Source organism: Mercurialis annua, linkage group LG8, assembly GCF_937616625.2.
Source record: "Mercurialis annua linkage group LG8, ddMerAnnu1.2, whole genome shotgun sequence".
Lineage (NCBI taxonomy): Eukaryota > Viridiplantae > Streptophyta > Magnoliopsida > Malpighiales > Euphorbiaceae > Mercurialis > Mercurialis annua.
The window spans coordinates 19,152,241-19,174,408 of NC_065577.1; the positions used below are offsets into that span (position 1 = coordinate 19,152,241).

General features: G+C 33.6%; 2 protein-coding genes and 1 long non-coding RNA gene across 5 annotated transcripts; 2 read left to right on the top strand and 1 right to left on the bottom strand.

Annotated features, from left to right (window-relative positions):
* Positions 1 to 4,520: 4,520 nt before the first annotated feature.
* On the bottom strand, positions 4,521 to 8,578 carry LOC126661219 (uncharacterized). Of its 3 annotated transcripts, XR_007635555.2 has the most exons (4): positions 8,306 to 8,578; positions 7,665 to 7,773; positions 6,881 to 6,996; positions 4,521 to 4,896 (listed from the first exon to the last, which is right to left on the bottom strand). It is a non-coding gene; the product is annotated as an uncharacterized LOC126661219 (long non-coding RNA). The 3 variants fall into 3 exon arrangements; XR_007635556.2 differs by lacking the exon at positions 8,306 to 8,578 and having other exon boundaries at positions 6,881 to 7,013; positions 7,665 to 7,948; XR_008789720.1 differs by lacking the exon at positions 8,306 to 8,578 and having other exon boundaries at positions 7,665 to 7,930.
* Positions 8,579 to 9,662: 1,084 nt separating this feature from the next.
* LOC126661734 (uncharacterized) lies at positions 9,663 to 10,499 on the top strand. Its single transcript, XM_050355600.1, has one exon. The coding sequence runs from the start codon at positions 9,663 to 9,665 to the stop codon at positions 10,497 to 10,499; it is 837 nt and encodes a 278-aa protein (XP_050211557.1).
* Positions 10,500 to 10,541: 42 nt separating this feature from the next.
* LOC126661736 (uncharacterized) lies at positions 10,542 to 12,599 on the top strand. The gene has a single exon (XM_050355601.1). It carries the CDS (start codon positions 10,542 to 10,544, stop codon positions 12,597 to 12,599), a length of 2,058 nt encoding a protein of 685 aa, XP_050211558.1.
* The last annotated feature ends 9,569 nt before the right edge of the window (positions 12,600 to 22,168 follow it).

The window sequence follows — 22,168 nt, forward strand, 5'->3', positions numbered from 1 at the left end:
GCAACCGGTAAATGAAAAGTGTGGGTAGTACCCATCCGCCGCTCCATCAGCGCACGCAGAGAAACGCTGTCACAGATCCTTGTCGCAGTAAACAGACCACTAGCAAGACGGCAAAAAACCTGTAGCATCTACCCGGGAACGAACAGTAGCATGCAAAGCATCGTACCATATACGCGCATCCACAAAGTTCCTTGACATACGGAACACGTCTCGCTCCTGAAAGCACAAAAAGATCAAAACATAGTCAAAATCATCAATAATCGAACCATAATAGACGAAAAAACGCATCAAGAGTCGAATGCCACAGAGGCACTGGCGCCATCGTCATGGCGCCAGTGTTAGTGGCGGCGCCGCCAGCTTATCCTGGCGGCCCCGCCAGTACATAGTGGCGGCGGCGCCACTATAACCTGGTGCCACCGCCACTTCTTTCGCTCTCAGGGATAAATTTTTTGGGACTAGGCCCACTTTCGACAAAGTTTCGACAATATTACAGACATATTTCCAACATACAGACAATAAAAGGTTTATCTACAAGCCAAAAACGATGAAAAACGCACCTCGCAATGAGCCTTGGCACACAAGTGTCCATCTAGATGAAACAAGAGCGGAACCTCTTCATCCGCCTCTAGTAGAGCAGAATGCCGGTCAGCCTGGCGATGAAGATCAATGCACGGTTCCCTAAAAGTCCAGGGTGGTGCCATAGCTCAAGTGCTCAAATTTAGAGAATAGGGAAAGAAGAAAAAGAATACAAAGTGAGAAATGAGGGGATGGCTCTCTTAAAAGGCACAAGCCACTAAAAGACGAAAAATCACATCCTTTGAGGATATGCCAGAAAGATACCTCTAAGGATACATGGCGATATGACGAAACAGATACAGACACCCAGAGGAGGAACAACCAGAATAATACAAACACCCCAGAGGAGGAACAACCATAAAAATACAAACACCCCAGAAGATGAACAACCAGAAAGATGCAGACATTCCAAAAGACGAACAGCCAAGAATGACATACAATCCTTAAAACAGACAAACGAAAATCCAGATAAGTCCCAGAGCCTTCGGAGTAAGACCCAGAGCCTTCATATGAGACCCGGAGCCTTCAAACAAATCCCAGAGCCTTCAGACAAGACCCAGAGCCTTTAGACAAGACCCAGAGCCTTCAGATAAGACCCAGAGCCTTCAGACAAGACCCGAAGCCTTCAAAGCAGACAAGAGCCTTCAGACAAGACCCAGAGCCTTCAGAAAAGACATGGAGCCTTCAGACAAGGCCCTGAGCCTTCGGAAAAAACCTTGAGCGTTCAGACAAGACCCAGAGCCTTCAGACAAGACCCGGAGCCTTTAGACAAGACCCGGGGCCTTCAAACAAGACGCGGAGCCTTCAGACAAAAACCAGAGCGTTCAGAACAAACCCGGAGAGTTACCAAGAAGACGGGATCCAAAAGAGCCAGATTCCCCAGATGGCATAAAGACGCTAAAACACGGTACAAAAACGCTGAGACATGGTATAAAGACACCATAAATGGCAGAAAGACGCCAAAGCCTGATGAAAAATGTCAGCATACGGTAGAAAGACACCGAAACCTGGTAGTAGAATGACACCAGCATCCGTTAAGCGTGGAATAATTAATGGAATCCAGACACCTATGCAATATAGGTGGCCCTTAGGACGGCCAAGGGATCCTGTCTGTGTATAAGAAAGCCTCGGACATGATTATTACCAGGGTTCAAGCCATCGAACCACTCTCTGGACGGCGAGAGTTTATAGCTCCATTTCACGGAGTACGCACTCAGGAAGCCCGGGCTCAACGGCAGCTGAGAAAACTACTCCCAGCCAGATCCAGAGTAGGCCAGAACTAGAGGTGCATGAGGCCAGAGTCATGCACCACAACGAAATGCTCAGGCTAGGGCATTACAACGCCACCAGGCGAGCGAGAACCTCCGAAGGTGGCAAGTATCCTTGTCGCTCGTCTAACAGCAAGTCTCTTCATTAGCAAAAATTGACCTACTTCGTCAATTCTCGTTAAAGAGGGGGCAAACTGTAGACACCTATTTTTTGGACAGGTAAAAAGTGACAAGGAACTAAAGCGTCCAATGGTGATTTCCAGAGAAATCTGTCCGGGAGACGAGCTTTTGATTTTCTTGCTGGAATCCAAGCAGGCGTAATCTGTGCACAGCTGTAAACTTGGACGATTAAAACGTAATATGGCGTGAATAGCCCATAAAAATCCAAAGAGATTGTAATCTAATTCTAGAAATCGGCCTAATTTTCATATCTTAGAAGTTTATCGGCCAATTTAAAAGTTTGACGGACTGAAATTGACCGTGACCAAACCCATAGGTTACGAAACAAATCCAAGCATTTCAACTTTTTAGCAATTTAAGCCAAACGTTTACAAACATTACGAAACAAATCAAAACGTTACACCTTCTTAGAAATTTAACACAAATATATACAAACGTTACCAAACAAATCCAAACGTTTCACCTTTTAAGCGATTTAAGCCAAACGTTTACAAAGGTCATAAAACAAATCCAAATGTTTCACCTTTATAGCAATTTAAGCCAAACATTTACAAACGTTACAAAACAAATCCAAGTGATTCACCTTTTTAGTAATATAACCCAAACGTTGCAAACGTTACGAAACTAATCCAAGTGTTTTACCGTTTTAGCTATTTAAGCCAAACGTTTACAAACGTTACGAAACAAATCCAATAGTTTCACCTTGTTAGCGATTTAAGCCAAACGTTTACAAACGTTACGAAACAAATCCAAACGTTTCACCTTGTTAGTAATTTAAGCCAAACGTGTACAAACGTTACGAAACAAATCCAAACCTTTTAGCTTTTTACCGATTTAAGCGAAACGTCTACAAACATTACGAAACAAATCCAAACGTTTCACCTTTTTAGTGATTTAAGCCAAACGTTGACAAATGTTACGAAACAAAATCAAACTTTTTAAACGTTACGAAACAAATCTAAACGTTTTCCATTATTAGCGATTTGAGCCAAATGCTTACAAACGTTACGAAACAAAACCAAGCGTTTCCCTTTTTATCAATTAAAGTCAAACGTTTACAAACGTTTCGAAACAAATCCAAGTGTTTCGCCTTTTTAGAATTTTAAGCCAAACGTTTACAAACTGTACGAAATAAATTCAAGTGTTTCATCTTTTTATCAATTTATGCCAAACGTTTACAAACGTTACAAAACAAATCCAAACGTTTCACTTTTTTAGCTATTTAATCCAAACGTTTATAAACGTTATGAAAAAATACAAATGTTTCACCTAATTAGCGATTTAAGCAAAATGTTTACAAAGGTTATGATTCAAATCCAAATGTTTTACCTTTTTAGCAATTTAAGCCAAACGTTTACAAATGTTACGAAACAAATCCATACGTTTCCCTTATAAGCAATTGAAGCCAAACGTTTACAAACGTTACGAAACAAATCCATACGTTTCACCATTTTAGCAATTTAAGTGGAACGTTTACAAACGTTACGAAACAAAATCAAACGTTTAAAACATTACGAAACAAATCCAAACGTTTCCTATTTTTTGCGATTTAAGACAAATGCTTACAAATGTTACGAAACAAAACCAAGCGTTTCCATTTTTATCAATTAAAGCCAAACGTTTAGAAACATTACGAAACAAATCCAAGCGTTTCACCTTTTTAGCAATTTAAGCCAAACGTTTACAAAATTTACGAAACAAATCCAAGAGTTTCACCTTTTTAGCAATTTAAGCCAAATGTTTTTTAAAACGTTACAAAACAAATCCAAACGTTTCACCTTTTTAGCTATTTAATCCAAACGTTACGAAACAAATCCAAATGTTTCACATTTTTAGCGATTTAAGCAAAACGTTTACAAATGTTATGATACAAATCCAAATGTTTCATCTTTTTAGCAATTGAAGCCAAACGTTTACAAATGCTACGAAACAAATCCAAACGATTCACCTTTTTAGAGATTGAACCCAAACGTTTACAAATATTACGAAACAAATCCAAGCGTTTCATCTTTTTAGCGATTTAAGCCAAACGTTTACAAACATTACGATACAAAACCAAATGTTTAATCGCTAAAAAGGTGAAACATTTAAATCGCTAAAAATATGAAATGTTTAGATTTGTTTCGTAGCGTTTGTAAATGTTTTCTTTAAATCGCTAAAAAGGTGAAATGCGTGGATTTGTTTCGTACCATTTGTAAACGTTTGGCTTAAATTGCTGAAAAAGGTGAAAAGCTTGGATATGTTTCGTAACCTTTGTAAACGTTTAGCTTAAATTGCTAAAAAAATTCCTGGATTTGTTTCGTTACGTTTGTAAACGTTTAGCTTAAATTGTTAAAGGTGAATTGCTTGGTTTTTGTTTCGTACTGTTTGTAAATGTTTGTCTAAATCTATAACTAATATAAAAGTGTATTCGCGGGGGGAACACTTCCATTTATGGACAAAAATACCCTCTATATTTTATATATTCCTTAAAGATATGAACATTCAAGTTGACATTCCTAATTCTCCTAAAAGATCATAATATACAAATTGACACTCCTAATCCTTAAAGGATATATTAAAAACATACAAGAATCTATAACAAATAAGTGTTCCTAATCCTAAGAGGAGTTGCACAAATTTACCACTATAAATACAAGAATATGACAACCTTCATTCTCATTAAATAATCATATCATAGCTCTCATACTTTCAATTCTTCTTTGAATCCATCTTCATCTCCTGTATTTTCCCCATATTCAGCTCCTGCTTTCAAACTAAAAATCCAAAACCTGCAACTTTTCTTCTTTACCTCCCCATATTCAGCTCCTACTTTTAAACCTTCTTTACCTCCCTATCTTCAGCTTTTTCTTTCAAATTAAAGATCCAAAACCTGCAAATATATATTCATTAGTTATTTACTATGGAAAATAATATTGATTTGCTTCAACCATATCAAAAAGAATGGTCTATTAGCGTTATGGTAATTCGAAGCGGGTCAATAGAATCATATAACAATGGTTCTAACAAAAAAAGAAAAATCATATTAGTTGATATTAAAGGAACCAAAATACAAGCTATTTTATTCAATGAAGCGGTGGAAAAGTTCAAAGATTGTTTAGAAAGAGGCAAGACTTATACGATCACTAATGGAGTGGTTAAAGCAATTAATTCACATTATCCTAATGTGAATGAAAGAATTGAACTGTCTCTGACACTATATACCACTGTCATCGAATGTGCGATAATTATTCCAAGAGATGTTTTAATATTTAACTTTACATCGTTTAATGATGTAGAAAAAAAATCTGATGAGAAGACTATGGTAGATATATTGGGCATTGTAGAACATGTCAAATCTGCTTTCACGGTGCAAACAAGAATGGGGATACCAACTAGAAAAAGAGAAATACTTCTTCTTAATGACAAATTGGAAAAACTAAATTTAATTTTATGGGGAGATCTAGCTGACAATGAAGGTGGTGAAGTAGAATCTCTCCTTCAAAATTCGGACCAGAGGCCAATAATAGCCTTATCCAATGTCAAAGCAAAAATATATGCCGAAGAATTACAACTCAATACAACTCAAGTTACAATAATAGAGATAAACTTAGACTTACTAGAAGTGGATGAACTACGTGAATCGTATTATTCCAATATATTGGTAAACAAACAAGTAAGTTTTCTTTCGTCGCCTAATAAATTTACAAAGGTTTCAGAAGTTACATTGAAAGAAATAATAGAAAATAAGTATCAAGAGATTCAATGTTACTTTGAGGCAACTATATTATCGGTTGTAAATAGCAACAATCCTTGGTATAATTCTTGTAACAAGTGCAGCAAAAAGATATATCCAAACAAAGGGCATCTAAAATGTTTCAATTGTAATGATGAAAATCCTCAATATACTCCAAGGTATATGCTCAAACTACTTGTCTCAGATTCAATCGAAGAAGCATATAACACCATATTTGATAATGCAGAAATCTTGATTGGATGTCCGGTGTTTAAATATATGAAATTAAATATGGACGGACCAAAAGAAGATATACAATTTTACAGGAAATTGATGTCTTGCCAGTCAAAACAATATCGTTTTCTTGTGATGTTGAAAAAAGATAAGGAAGCTGATTATGCAAGGAAGCAAATGGTTGCATCAGATGTACAAGAAGTTGAAGACAATAATTCAGCAAGAGAACTCAGAGATAAGGAAAAATTTAAAGACAATAATCAAGTTATAGAAATAAAAGATGATGTCCTTGAAGCTGAAGGAGATACAAGATTAAAGAAGAAAATCAAGATCAAGAAAAATTAAATATGTTTTATCGTATTTTTTTTCAAGATCGAGAAAGATTAAATATTTGACTCTTTATGTTATTTTTTATTTAATTGTATTTTTTAATTTTAATAATATTATTTTACATAGATACAAATAATTAATATATATATATATATATATATATATATATATTTATAATTTAAGAAACAAGTATTATTTTGTCAAGTTTTAGAATGAATTTACATGATCAAAAGCAGGTGCCAAATTTTAGATTGGCTATGAAATACTTAAGATGATAATTACCAAGGATATAAACAAATTAATCAAGGACAAAGCACAAGTAATAATTTTAAAGGAAATAAACAAACTAATCAAAGACAAAGAAATTCAACTACGCAAGAAAAATATGTGTGGAGCCTTAAGGATAATAGTAATCCAGAAAAACTACAAATTATTTGTGCTTATTAGTTTTGATGGATTTTATATTTTCAATCTTGTAATAGGACATAATAACAACAACATTCAGGATAATAATAATAATAATAATAATAATAATAATAATAATAATAATAATAACAATAATAATAATAATACTTACATATGAAATTGAGTTTCCTGGGTTGGTTCTCCAAAAGCTGCATACTCATGATTCTTCTTTTTCCAGGATTTTAAAATAATCAATCTTCTTTCTCAAAATTCAAAAGCTAACTATCTCTGTATAGTCAATGAATCTATTAATTAATCAGACCCACATGTCAAAATAAGTATATTTTCTAAAATTCAATTGCTGAAACTGAAATATGTATCAAATAAAATCTAAAATATGTCATAATCATTCACTACATGGTAACCTCCAATATATCAAATTACAAGTGAATAAACATACACAAAAACTACAAATTCAGATTGAAATAAGAACAACCAACAAATACTACAGACTACTCTGAAACTAATCACATCAACTTAACTCAGTCAAAACGACGTAATTTACGTAAATAAGAGAAAGAAACTGAAATAATCTCAAAGCAAAAAAAACTATTCTGTCTAAAAATTAAATCACAATAACAAAACCCAAGTAAATGCACTCTTTCGAACGCAATCCCTATTAATAGATTTACAAACAAAATAAGCACATTCCTATCAGACCCACAAGATAATAAACATCAAATTTGAAAAAAGAAATTGAGGAAAATCATGCCCAGTTCTCTGTTCCAAATTTACAACTTAATCAAGTTAAAGAGAATGATCATTTACATGAAGTAAATAGCATGAAATGATTATTGAATTGAACACAAAGCAGCTAATTTTTAGATCAAACGAAAAAATAATCAAATTTTTAAACAAATTAGGGTTTAATTGAAGGAAGAGATATCACGATGTACCTGTTGTTCCAGACCTGATTTGGAGTCGAACCGGCATCTGTTCCTCAACATCGAGCTTGGTGATGTAATATCGCATTTCTGCAGAAGCAGATTGTTCGCCATTTCTGGGCTGCCCCACACGATTTTGTTTGGATTTCATTTTTAATACTTCTCATTAGTTTTAAAAATCCCAATTTAAATAAAATAATCATATTTAATCACAATGAGAGAAAAAACATTAAAAAATTTAAAAAATAAAATAAAATAAATCTATTGCTTCAGAAATCATATTCTAATTAGGAAAAGCAAATATCCTGCTAAATATATGATTATTAGAAAACTAAATATACAATGTACATTAAAACAAAACCAATTCCTAATCCTAATGGATTGTACAAATACCACTATAAAATATGATAGCCACTAGACATACGAGGAGATACAGATTCAACATTCAACCTAAAAATATGGTGAGAAACTATAAAAAAATTGAGTTATGAAAAGAAACAAGAATACATCCAAAAGAAATCAACAAAAAATAAAGAAAGAAGATTGGCAAACAAAACATCAAACACAGAGACATATGGCAGCAGCTCATCTAACCAAGAAGTACCGACTGAAATTCAAAACCAAACTAAAAATGACAAGAAAAGAGAACTCACAAATATAATGCCAGATATAGAGAGTAATGATGAGCAAACGAATTCAAAAAAACCACGTGTTGAATGGTTATGTAGAGCCCAAATGGACAAGGTTGAATATGATGGAGAAATGTCATATGAACCGGTATGCTCGCCTCTACACAAGCTTAAAAAGGTCCTTCCATGTAGCTATTGCGGAGCTAAAAGATTTGAATACGAGCCACCGACATTTTGCTTCCAGAATGGAAAAGTAAAATTGGCAACATCAAAAATTCCAGAAGAACTATTATTATTATTCACTTCAGACTGTGAGGAAGCAATCCAATTTAGAAACAACATCCGACAATACAATAGTATTTTCGCATTCACATCATTTGGAGTCAAATTGGACAAAGAGTTAGCTTCAAACAGAAAAGGAGTTTACACATTTCGAGCTCGAGGACAAATATATCACGAACTACCAACTTTAATTCCACATGACGGAATTCCGAGATACTTTCAACTATACTTTTATGATAGTAGCAATGAGCTAGAGAATCGAATGAATGCAGTTGGAGAGGCAGATTTAAATAGAGAACTCATGGAAAAACTGATGAGCATTTTAGCAGACAACCCATATGCACAATTCTTCCGAAGTCTGAATAACTATGAATCTCACAAAAATATTAAAATTAGGATCGCATCAACTGTAAGATCAAATCAGCATGTATATAATGCGCCTACATCAAGCGAAGTCGCAGCTATTTGGGTGGAAGGAAACAACCCGAATGCTCCATTTGAAAGGGAAATAATAATTCATGCACACTCAGGACACAATTACAAAATCAAGCAGTTTTTCGGCTGTTACGATCCATTGCAGTATCCCTTTCTCTTTCCAAAAGGTGAAAGTGGATGGCATCAGAATATTAAAAGACATGACCCGTCAAACAAAACAAACTTGCAACAAAGCGAAATTAATTTTCAAAATGTTGCATCAGCCTCTGAAATAATTGAGAGAGAGAATCAAATTGCCAAACGAAATACCCGTGGAAATGTGTCGTGCCGAGAATATTACTGCTATAAACTACAAATAAGAGATGCAGAATTCCCAATACTACTTCTTGCCGATCGCCTGCTGCAGCAATATGCGGTTGACATGTACATCAAAATAGAAACAACAAGACTTGATTATATAAGAAGGGAACAATCGCAAATAAGAGCCGAGTTATATTCCGGAATTGTAGATAGCATAATAGCTGGCGAGACTAGAGCAGATCAAGTGGGGAAAAGATTAGTGTTGCCCGCATCTTTCATAGGAGGACCTAGAGACATGCGACGAAGGTACATGGATGCAATGGCATTAGTTCAATGATTTGGAAAACCTGATTTATTTATAACAATGACATGCAACCCCGAGTGGGAAGAAATAAAACAAGAGTTAAAACCAAATCAAACTTCAAAAGCAAGAGCTGATTTGATTGCAAGAGTTTTTCGAGCAAAGCTACAAGATCTCAAGGATTTGTTATATAAAAAAGAAATTTTTGGCCGAATAGCAGCTCATGTCCATATTATAGAGTTTCAAAAAAGAGGTTTACCACATGCCCATATATTAATCATATTGCATCCTCATCATAAATCGTCAAGTCCTGATGAATTTGATAAATATATTAGTGCGGAAATTCCCGACAAAGAAAAGCATCCAGATTTGTATGAAATGGTTTCAAAGCACATGATGCATGGCCCATGTGGGAAAAAAAATCCTACTTGCCCCTGTATGATTGAAGGAAAATGCAGATTTCACTACCCGCGCCAGTACTCACAGCAAACAACACTAGGAAAAGATGGCTATCCTATATATAAAAGACTAAACAACGGACGACAGGTGAAGACAAGAAAATGCGGATTGGACAACAGATGGGTTGTGCCGTATAGCCCATATCTATTGACCAGATATAGTTGCCATGTAAATGTAGAAGTTTGCTCGGGATATAAAGCAGTAAAATACTTGTACAAATATATATACAAAGGGCATGATCGGGTAGCTGTAAATATAGCTCATGATGAAGACGCTAACCGAATAGATGAAATAAAACAATTCCAAGACGCAAGGTGGGTGTCTGCGCAAGAGGCTATGTGGAGAATTTATGAATTTGAACTAAATCAAATGCATCCAGCTGTTATAAATCTTCAATTGCACCTCTCGAATAAGCAATCAGTAGCATTTTGGAAGGGATAAGACTTACGATACGTTGCTGATTCCGAACACAACAAAAAAACAATGCTAACAGAGTTCTTTCATACATGCACAACAGACAAGTATGCTGAAAAACTATTATACAGAGAATTCCCAGAGCATTATACATGGAGCGGGATGGAAAGAATATGGTCAAAAAGAAAAAATAAAAAAGTGATAAGGCGTGTCAATGCAGCAAATCCAATTGAAGGCGAGAGATATTACATGAGGATTTTGTTGAGTCATGTAAGAGGACCAAAATCATTTAATAATTTGCTAACTGTCAACGGTGTTCCATACTCAACATTCAAGGAATCAACAATGAACAGAGGATTGCTGGAATCTGATAACAGTGCATCAGAATGCATGAAAGAAGATGTAGAGTACCAAATGCCAAAAGAACTACGAAGAATATTTGCCACATTATTAGTGTATTGTGATCCTCCAAGTGTTAGACAATTGTGGGACGATAATTATGAAGCCATGGCAGAAGATTTTAAAAAAATACATGAAAATTCACTTGAAATGCAGATTTCTTCTACTCTTGAAAGCATCAACTATTATTTAAAAAGCATGGGAAAAAACATAAAAGACTATGATTTACCAAAAGTAAAGGCAAGATCAGACCAAATCTTCTCAAACGTGACAAAAGAAATTGAAGAAGAGATGGCAATAGAAGTACCACAAGAAGACCTCGACGCAACAAATAAGCTAAATAATGAGCAAATGAAAGCATATAATGTCATTCTTGCAAGAATAAATTCAAAAAAAAGTGGAGCATTCTTCGTTGATGGACCAGGTGGAACCGGGAAAACATTCCTTTATCGTGCACTCCTTGCTAACATACGTTCAAAAGGAATGATAGCTCTAGCTACAGCAACATCTGGAGTGGCAGCAGCAATTATGCCCGGAGGAAGAACTGCACATAACCGATTTTCAATACCTTTAAGTCCTACGGAGTCCAGCTTATGTGGGATTTCAAAACAAAGTGGCAAGGCCGAATTATTAAGGAAAGCAACACTAATAATATGGGACGAGGCGCTGATGGCTAAACGATTTGCAATAGAAACTGTTGACAGAAGCGTTAAGGATATTATGAACAGTACAGAACCATTTGGAGGAAAAGTTTTTGTCTTTGGAGGAGATATTAGACAAGTACTTCCGGTGGTGCCTAAAGGAACAAGACAAGAAACTGTTAGCTCAAGTCTCATAAAATCATATCTATGGGAAAAAATGGAGGTGTTGAAATTGACGGTAAATATGAGGGCCAAATCGGACAAAGATTTTGGCAATTTTCTACTTCGAATCGGTAACGGAGAAGAACCAACAAAAGGAGATAACTTGATAAAGATACCAGAAGAGATGGTAATAAAAGACGGAGATGACGATGCCTCTGAAAATGCACTTATTGATGCAGTGTACCCGTCATTGCAAGAAAATTCTACCTCGCCAAATTTCATGACAAATCGAGCAATATTGGCAACTAAAAATGAATATGTAGACAATTTAAACCAAAAGATGATAACATTATTCCCTAGAGAAAGCAAAATCTATAATAGCTTTGATGAGGCGGTAGACGATACAACTAATTACTATCAAGAGGAGTTTTTAAATACTTTACTGCCGAATGGATTGCCTCCACATAAGTTAGAACTGAAAGTCAATTGCCCTATCATGCTGTTAAGAAACCTAGACCCTTCAAATGGATTGTGTAATGGAACAAGAATGGCATGCAAAAAATTTGGTAATAATGTCATACACGCTGAAATAACAGTGGGCCAACATACTGGAAAACAAGTGCTTCTACCAAGGATACCATTATCTCCGGCAGAAAATGAAGGATATCCATTTCGTTTCAAGAGAAAACAATTTGCTATGCGTCTTTGTTTTGCTATGACTATAAATAAGGCTCAAGGACAAACAATTCAAAATGTAGGAGTATATTTGCCAGAACCAGTTTTCTCACACGGACAATTATATGTGGCACTTTCTAGAGGAGTTTCATTGCCAACAACTAAAGTCCTTGTGAAGTCTGAAAAAACAAAGAAAGCAAAAGGAATATATACGAAAAACGTTGTATATAAAGAAGTTCAACTTCCTTAGAAATACAATATTGTTTCATTTATTATCCATCAAAATAGTGTACATTTTTCTCAAAAAATATACATTTCAGCTCAATAACAAAAATATTTGTTTATATATAATAGATTTAATAACAAAAAAAAACAAATAACACAATAGCTTAATAGCTAACATTACACTCTTTCTATATATTAGCTTATTTATTTTAAAAAATCAAAATATCAAATGTAAACAACAAAATAATAAAAAAAAAATGCATGCAACAATTTTAAATATAAATGATGATGCATATTTAAATAAAAATCAAGTTCAAAAATTATAAATATAAATCATAATACGTATAAGATTAAAAACACGTCAAACAATTTCAAAATAAAAATCAATATAAATAAAATAAATATACCACGTGCAGCGCACGTTCCCAAATATCTAGTTGCTAAAAATGTGAAATGTTCGTATTTGTTTCGTAACATTTGTAAACGTTTTGCTTCAATCGCTAAAAAGGTGAAATGTTTGGATTTGTTTCGTAACATTTGTACACGTTTGGAATAAATTGCTAGAAACGGTGAAACGTTTGGATTTGTTTCATAACGTTTTAAACATTTGGCTTAATTCGCTAAAAAGAGAAATCGTTTGGATTTGTTTCGTAATGTTTGTAAACGTTTGGCTTAAATTGCTAAAGAAGTGAAACGTTTGGTTTTGTTTCGTAATGTGTGTAAACATTCGGCTTAAATTTCTAAAAAGGTGCAACGTTTGGATTTATTTCATAACGTTTCTATATGTTTGGCTTAAATTGCTAAAAAGGTAAAACGCTTAGATTTATTTTGTAACTTTTGTAAACGTTTGGTTTAAGTTCATGAAAATGTGAATCGCTTGGTTTTGTTTAATAACATTTGTAAACGTTTGGCTTAAATCGCCTAAAAGGTGAAACATTTGGATTTGTTTCGTATCATTTGTAAAGGTTTGGCTTAAATCGCTAAAAATGTGAAACGTTTGGATTTGCTTCGTAACCTTTGTAAACATTTAGCTTAAATTGCTAAAAAGGTGAAACACTTTGATTTATTTCGTAATGTTTGTATACGTTTGTCTTAAATTGCTAAAAAAGAAAAACGCTTGGATTTGTTTCATCACGTTTGTAAACGTTTGGCTTAAATTGGTAAAAAGGGGAAACGTTTGGATTTGTGTCGTAGCGTTTCTAAACGTTTGGCTTAAATCGCTTAAAAGGTGAAACGTTTGGATTTGTTTCGTATCGTTTGCAAACGATTGGCTTAAATCGCTAAAAAGACGAAACGTTTGGATTTGTTTGTAACGTTTGTAAATGTTTGGCATAAATTGATAAAAAGGTGGAAACGCTTGGATTTGTTTCGTAACATTTGTAAACGTTTGGCTTAAATTGCTAAAATGGTGAAACACTTGGATTTGTTTTGTAACGTTTGTAAACGTTTGGCTTAAATTGCTTCAATCGCTACAAAGGTGAAACATTTGGATTTGTTTCGTAAATTTTGTAATGTTTGGCTTAAATCGCTAAAAATGTGAAACGTTTGTATTTGTTTCGTAATGTTTTTAACGTTTAGCTTAGTTCACAAAAATGGGGAAATGTTTGAATTTTGTTTCGTAACGTTTGTGACGTATGGCTAAAATCGCTAAAAGGGTGAAACGTTTGGTTTTGTTTCTTAACGATTGTAAACGTTCGGTGTAAATCGCTTGGATTTTTTTCGTAACGTTAGTAAATTTTTTGCTTAAATTGCTAAAATGTGAAAAGCTTGGATTTGTTTCGTAACGTTTGTAAACGTTTGGCTTAAATTTCTAAAAAGGTGAAACGTTTTGATTTATTTTTTAACGTTTGTAAACGTTTGGCTTATATGACTAAAAAGGTAAAACGCTTGGATTTGTTTTTGTAACGTTTGTGAACCTTTGGCATAAATGGCTAAAAATGTGAAAAATTTGGATTTGTTTCATAACCTTTGTAAACGTTTGGCTTAAATCGCTAAAAAGGTGAAACGTTTGGATTTTTTTGTAGCGTTTGTAAACGTTTGCCTTATATTACTAAAAAGGTGAAACGCTTGGATTTATTTCATAACGTTTGTAAACGTTTGGCTTAAATTGCCAAAAAGGTGAAACGCTTGGATATGTTTCGTAATGTTTGTAAACATTTGGCTTACATTGCTAAAAAGGAAAAATGCTGAGATTTGTTTCGTAGCGTTTGTAAACATTTGGCTTACATTGCTAAAAAGGGAAAATGCTGAGATTTGTTTCATAGCGTTTGTAAACGTTTGGATTAAATTGCAAAAAAGGTGTAACGTTTGGATTTGTTTTGTAAGGTTTGTAAACCTTTGGCTTAAATTGAAAAGGTGAAACATTTGGATTTGTTTCATAACCTTTATAAACGTTTGGCTTAAATCGCTAAAATGGTGAAACGTTTGGATTTTTTTCGTAATGTTTGTACACGTTTGGCTTATATGATTAAAAAGGTAAAATGCTTGGATTTGTTTCGTAGCATTTGTAAATGTTTGGCTTAAATTGCTAAAATGGTGAAACGCCTGGTTTTGTTTCGTAAAGTTTGTAAATGTTTGTCTTAAATGGCTAAAAATTTGAAACGTTTGGATTTGTTTTGTAACGTTTGTAAACGATAGGCTTATATCGCTAAAAATGTGAAACATTTGGTTTTGTTTTGTAACGTTTGTAAACGTTCGGCCTAAATCGATAAAAAGGTGAAAAGTTAGGATTTGATTCGTAACGTTTGGCTTAAATTGCTAAAAAGGTGAAACGGTTGGATTTGTTTCGTAACGTTTGTAAACGTTTGGCTTAAATTTCTAAAAAGGTGAAACGCTTTGATTTGTTTCGTAACGTTTGTAAACGTTTGGCTTAAATTACTAACAAGGTGAAACGCTTGGATTTGTTTCGTAACGTTTGTAAACCTTTGGCTTTCATTGCTAAAAAGGTGAAACATTTGGATTTGTTTCATAACCTTTGTAAACATTTGGCTTAAATCGCTAAAAAGGTGACACGTTTGGATTTTTTTCGTAACGTTTGTAAAAATTCGGCTTAAATTGCTAAAAAGGTGAAATGCTTGAATTTGTTTTATAACGTTTGTAAAGGTTTAAATTCTATTCCTAAAAAGGTGAAACACTTGGATTTGTTTCGTAACGTTTGTAAACGTTTGCGTTACGTTTCTAAAAAGGTGAAACATTCAGATTTGTTTCGTAGCATTTGTAAACATTTTGCTTAAATTACTAAAAAGGGGAAACGTTTGGATTTGTTTCGTACCGTTTGTAAACGTTTGGCTTAAATCGCTAAAAAGGTGAAATGTTTGAATTTGTTTCGTAACATTTGTAAACGTTTGGCTTAAATCGCTAAAAAGGTAAAACAGTTGGATTTATTTTGTATCGTTTGTAAACTTTTGGCTTAAATTACTAAAACGGTGAAACGCTTGGATTTGTTTCGTTATGTTTGTAAACTTTTGGCTTAAATTTCTAAAAGGGTGAAATGCTAGGTTTTTGTTTCGTTTTTAAGCGTTTGGCTTAAATTGCCAAAAATGTGAAATGTATGGATTTGTTTCGTAACGTTTGTAAACGTTTGGCTTCAATTGCTAAAAAAGTGAAATGTTTCGATTTATTTCGTAACTTTTATCAACGTTTGGCTTAAATCACTGCAACTATGAAACGTCTGGTTTTGTTCTGTAACATTTGTAAACATTTGGCTTAAATCGTTAAATATTTGAAACCTTTGGATTTGTTTCGAAACGTTTTAAATGTTCGGTTTTGTTTCGGAACGTTTGTAAACGTTTGGCTTAAATCGCTAATAAGGGGAAACGTTTGGATTTATTTCCTAAAGATTGTAAACGTTCGGCTTAAATTGCTAAAAAGGCGAAACGTTTGGATTTGTTTCGTAACGGTTGTAAACGTTTGGCTTAAATCGCTAAAAAGGTGACACGTTTTGATTTGTTTCATGGCGTTTATAAACGTTTTGCATAAATCACTAAAAAGGTGAAACATTTGGATCAATTTTGTACCGTTTGTAAACGTTTGGCTTAAATCGCTAAAAAGGTGAAACATTTGAATTTGTTTCACAACTTTTGTAAACGTTTGTTTTAAATTGCTAAAATTGTGAAACGCTTGGTTTTGTTTCGTAACGTTTGTAAAGGTTTGGTCTAAATCGCTAAAAATGTGAAAATTTTGGATTAGTTTTGTAACGTTATAAACGTTTGGCTTAGTTTCGTAATGTTTATAAAGGTTTGGGTTAAATCGCTAAAAATGTGAATCGTTTAGATTTTTTTCGTAACATTTTAAACGTTTGGTTTTGTTTCGTAACATTTCTAAACGTTTAGCTTACATCGCTAAATAGGGGAAACATTTGGATTTGTTTCGTAACGTTTGTAAACATTTGGCATAAATTGCTTAAAATGTGAAACGCTTGGATTTGTTTCGTAATGTTTGAAAACATTTGGCTTAAATTACTAAAAGAGTGAAATGCTTGGATTTGTTTTGTAACGTTTGTAAACGTTTGGCTTAAATTGCTAAAAAGGTGAAACCCTTGGATTTGTTTCGTAACGTTTGTAAATGTTTGGCTTAAATTGCTAAAAAGGTGAAACATTTGGATATGTTGCATAATCATTGTAAACGTTTGGCTTAAATCGCTAAAAAGGGGAAACGTTTGGATTTGTTTCGCAATGTTTGTAATCGTTTGGTTTAAATCGCTATAAAGGCGATACGTTTGGATTTGTTTCGTAACGTTTGTAATCGTTTGGTTTAAATCGCTAAAAAGGCGATACGTTTGGATTTGTTTAGTAACGTTTGTAAACGTTTGGCTTCAATCGCTAAAAATGTGAAACGTTTGAATATGTTTCGTAATGTTTGTAAACATTTGGCATAAATCGCTAAAAAGGTGGACTGTTTTGATTTGTTTCATAATGTTTTAAATGTTTGGCTTAAATCACTAAAATGGGGAAACGTTGGGATTTGTTTCGTTACTTTGTAAATGTTTGACTTAAATTGCTAAAAAGGTGAAATATTTGGTTTTGTTTCGTAACGTTTGTGAACGTTCGGCTTAGATCGCTAAAAAGGTGAAACGTTTGGATTTGTTTTGTAACGTTTGTAAACGTTTGGCTTAAATTACTAAAAAGGTGAAACGCCTGGATTTGTTTCGTAACATTTGTAAACGTTTGGCTTAAATATTAAAAAGGTGAAACTCTTGGATTTGTTTCGGAACATTTGTAAAGGTTTGGCTTAAATTGCTAAATAGGTGAAACGCTTGGATTTGTTTCGTAACGTTTGTAGACGCTTGGATTAAACTGCTAAAAAGGTGAAACGCTTGTTTTTGTTTCGTAACGTTTGTAAAGGTTTGGCTTAAATCGCTAAACGTTTGGATTTGTTTCCTAACATTTTAGACGTTTGGATTTGTTTCCTAACATTTTACACGTTTGGTTTAAATTTCTAAAAAGGTAAAATGTTTTGATTTGTTTCGTAACGTTTTAAACGTTAGGTTTTGTTTCGTAGAGTTTGTGAACGTTTTGCTTAAATCGCAAAGAAGACGAAGCGTTTGGATTTGTTTCGTAACGCTTGTAAATGTTTGGCTTAAATCGCTAAAAAGGCGAAACGTTTGGATTTGTATCGTAACGTTTGTAAACGTTTGGCTTAAATTGCTAAAAATGCAAAACATTTGCATTTGTTTCGTACCATTTGTAAACATTTGGATTAAATCGCTAAGCGTTTGGATTTGTTTCGTAGCATTTCTAAACGTTTAGCTTAAATCGCTAAAAAGGCTAAACGTTTAGATTTGTTTCGTATCCTTTTTAAATGTTTGGCTTAAATCACTAAAAAGGTGAAACGCTTTGATTTGTTTCGTAACCTTTGTAAACGTTTGGCTTAAACCACGAAAAAGTAGAAACGCGTGGATTTGTTTCGTAGCGTTTGTAAACGTTTGGCTTAAATTGCTAAAAAGGTGAAATGCTTGGATTTGTTTTGTAGCGTTTGTAAACGTTTGGCTTAAATTTCTAAAAATGTGAAACATTTGGATTTGTTTCGTAGCGTTTATAAACGTTTAGCTTAAATCGCTAAAAAGGTGAAATGTTTGGATTTGTTTCGTACTGTTTGTAAACGTTTGGCATATATTGCTAAAAAGATGAAAAGCTTGGATTTGTTTCGTAACGATTGTAAACGTTTGGCCTAAATTGCTAAAAATTTGAAACACTTGGATTTTTTCGTTATGTTTACAAACGTTTGGCATAAATTGCTAAAAAGGAGAAACGCTTAGATTAGTTTCGTAACGTTTGCAAATGTTTGGCTTAAATTGCTAAAAAGGTGAAACGTTTGGCTTAAATTGCTAAAAATGTGAAACATTTGGATTTGTTTCGAAACGTTTTAAACGTTTGGTTTTGTTTCGTAGCATTTGTGAATGTTTGGCTTAAATCACGAAGAAGGCGAAACATTTGGATTTGTTTCATAATGTTTGTCAATGTTTGGCTTAAATCGCTAAAAAGGCGAAACATTTGGATTTGTATCGTAATGTTTGTAAACGTTTGGCTCAAATCGCTAAATGTTTGGATTTGTTTCGTAGCGTTTGTAAACATTTGGCTTAAATCGCTAAAAAGGAGAAACGTTTGGATTTGTTTCATATCGTTTGTAAACGTTTGGCTTAAATTGCTAAAAAGGGGAAACGTTTTGATTTGTTTTGTAACATTTGTAAACGTTTGGCTTAAATTGCTAAAAATGGGAAACGCTTTGATTTGTTTCGTAACGTTTGTAAACGTTAGGCTTAAATTGTTAAAAAGGAGAAACGCTTGGATTTGTTTCGTAGCGTTTGTAAACGTTTGGCTTAAATTGCTAAAAGGAGAAACGCTTAGATTTGTTTCGTACCATTTATAAACGTTTGGCATAAATTGCTAAAAAGGTGAAACGCTTGGATTTGTTTCGTAACGTTTGTAAATGTGTGGCCTAAATTGCTAAATAGGGGAAACACTTGGATTTTTTTCGTTACGTTTGCAAACGTTTGGCTTAAATTTCTAAAAAGGTGAAACGCTTGGATTTGTTTCGTAACGTTTGTAAGCGTTTGGCCTAAATTGCTAAAAATGTGACACGTTTGAATTTTTTCGTAACATTTGTAAACGTTTCGCTTCAATCGCTAAAAAAGGGGAAACGTTTGGCTTCAATCGCTAAAAAGGGGAAACGTTTGGATTTGTTTCGTAGCGTTTGTAAATGCTTGGCTTAAATCGCTAAAAAGGTGAAATCGTTGGATTTGTTTCGTAATATTTTAAACGTTTGGCTGAAATCGCTAAAATGGGGAAACATTTGAATTTGTTTTGTAACATTTGTAAACGTTTGGCTAATATTGCTAGAAAGGCGAAATGTTTGGTTTTGTTTCGTAATGTTTGTAAACGTTTTCCTTAAATCGCTAAAAAGGTGAAATGTGTGGATTTATTTGGTAACGTTTGTAAACGTTTGGCTTAAATTGCTAAAAATGTGAAACGCTTGGATTTGTTTTGTAACGTTTGTATACGTTTGGCTTAAATTGCTAAAAAGGTGAAACGCTTAGATTTTTTTCGTAACGTTTGTAAACGTTTGGCTTAAATTGCTAAAAAGGTGAAACACTTGGTTTTGTTTGTAACGTTTGTAAACGTTTGGCGTAAATTTCTAAAAATGTGAAACGTTTGGATTTGTTTCAAAACATTTGTAAACGGTTTTCTTCAATCGCTAAAAAGGTGAAACGTTTAGATTTATTTCGTAACGTTTGTAAATGCTTGGCTTAAATCGCAAAAAAGGTGAAACGTTTGGATTTGTTTCGTAACGTTATAAACATTTGGATGTAATCGCTAAAATGGGAAAACATTAGAATTTGTTTTCGTAACGTTTGTAAACGTTTGGCTAGCATCGCTAAAAAGGAGAAGGGTTTGGTTTTGTTTCGTAACGTTTGTAAATGTTCCATTTAAATCGCTAAAAAGGTGAAACGTTTGGATTTGTTTCGTAACGTTTGTAAACGTTTGCCCTAAATTGCTAAAACGGTGACACACTTGGATTTGTTTCGTAACGTTTTTAAATGTTTGGCTTAAATTGCTAAAAAGGTGAAATGCTTGGATTTGTTTTGTAACGTTTGTAAACGTTTTGGTTAAATTGCTAAAAAGGTGAAACACTTAGATTTGTTTCGCAATATTTGTAAACGTTTGGCAGAATTTGCTAAAAAGGTGAAACATTTGGATTTGTTTCGTATCCTTTGTAAACGTGTGGCTTAAATCGCTAAAAAGGGAAAACATTTTGATTTGTTTCATAAAATTTGAAAACGTTTGGCTTAAATTGCTAAAAAGGTGAAACGCTTGGAATTGTTTCGTAACGTTTGGCTTAAATTGCTAAAAAGGTTAAACACTTGGATTTGTTTCCTAACGTTTGTTAATGTTTGGCTTACATTGCTAAGAAGATGAAACGTTTGGATTTGTTTTGTAGCGTTTGTAAATGTTTGGCTTAAATCGCTAAAAAGGTGAAATGTGTGGCTTAAATCGCTAAAAAGGTGAAACGTTTAGCGATTGAAGCAGAACGTTACAAACGTTACGAAACAAATCCAAACGTTTCACCTTTTTACCGATTTAAGCCAAAAGTTTACAAACGTTACGAAACAAATCCAAATGTTTCCCCTTTTTAGTGATTTAAGCCAAACGTTAACAAATATTAAGAAACAAAACCAAACGTTTAAAATGATACAAAACAAATCCAAACGTTTCAATTTTTAGCGATTGAAGCCAAACCTTTACAAACGTTACAAAACGAAGCCAAGCGTTTCACCTTTTTAGCAATTTACGCCAAACGTTTACAAAAGTTACGAAACAAATCCAAGCGTTTCACCTTTTTAGCAATTTAAGCCAAACGTTTTCAAATGTTCTGAAACAAATCCAAGTGTTTCACCTTTTTAGTAATTTAAGCTAAACATTTAAAAACGTTACAACACAAATCCAAGCATTTCACCTTTTTATCAATTTAAGCCAAACGTTTACAAACCTTATGAAACAAAACAAAACGTTTCACCTTTTTAGGGGTTTAAGCCAAACGTTTACAAACGTTACGAAACAAATTCAAACATTTCACCTTTTTAGCAATTCATTTCAAACGTTTACAAACGTTATGAAACAAATCCAAACTTTTCACCTTTTTAGCAATGTATGCCAAACATTTCCCCTTTTTAGCAATTTAGGCCAAACATTTACAAATGTAACGAAACAAAATCAAACGTTTAACCTTATTAGCAATATAAGCCAAATATTTACAAACGTTACGAAACGAATCAAAGCGTTTCAACTTTTTCGCAATTTAAGCCAAACGTTTACAAACGTTATGAAACAAATCCAAATATTTCACCTTTTTAGCAATTTCAACCAAATGTTTACAAACAGTACAAAAAAAATTCAAACGTTTCACCTTTTTAGCGATTTAAGCCAAACGTTTACAAACGTTACGAAACAAATCCAAACGTTTTACCTTTTCAGCAATATAAGCCGAACATTTACAAACTTATGAAACAAATCCAAGCGTTTCACCTTATTAGCAATTTAAGCCAAATGTTTACAAACGTTAAGAAACAAATCCAAGCGTTTCACCTTTTTAGCAATT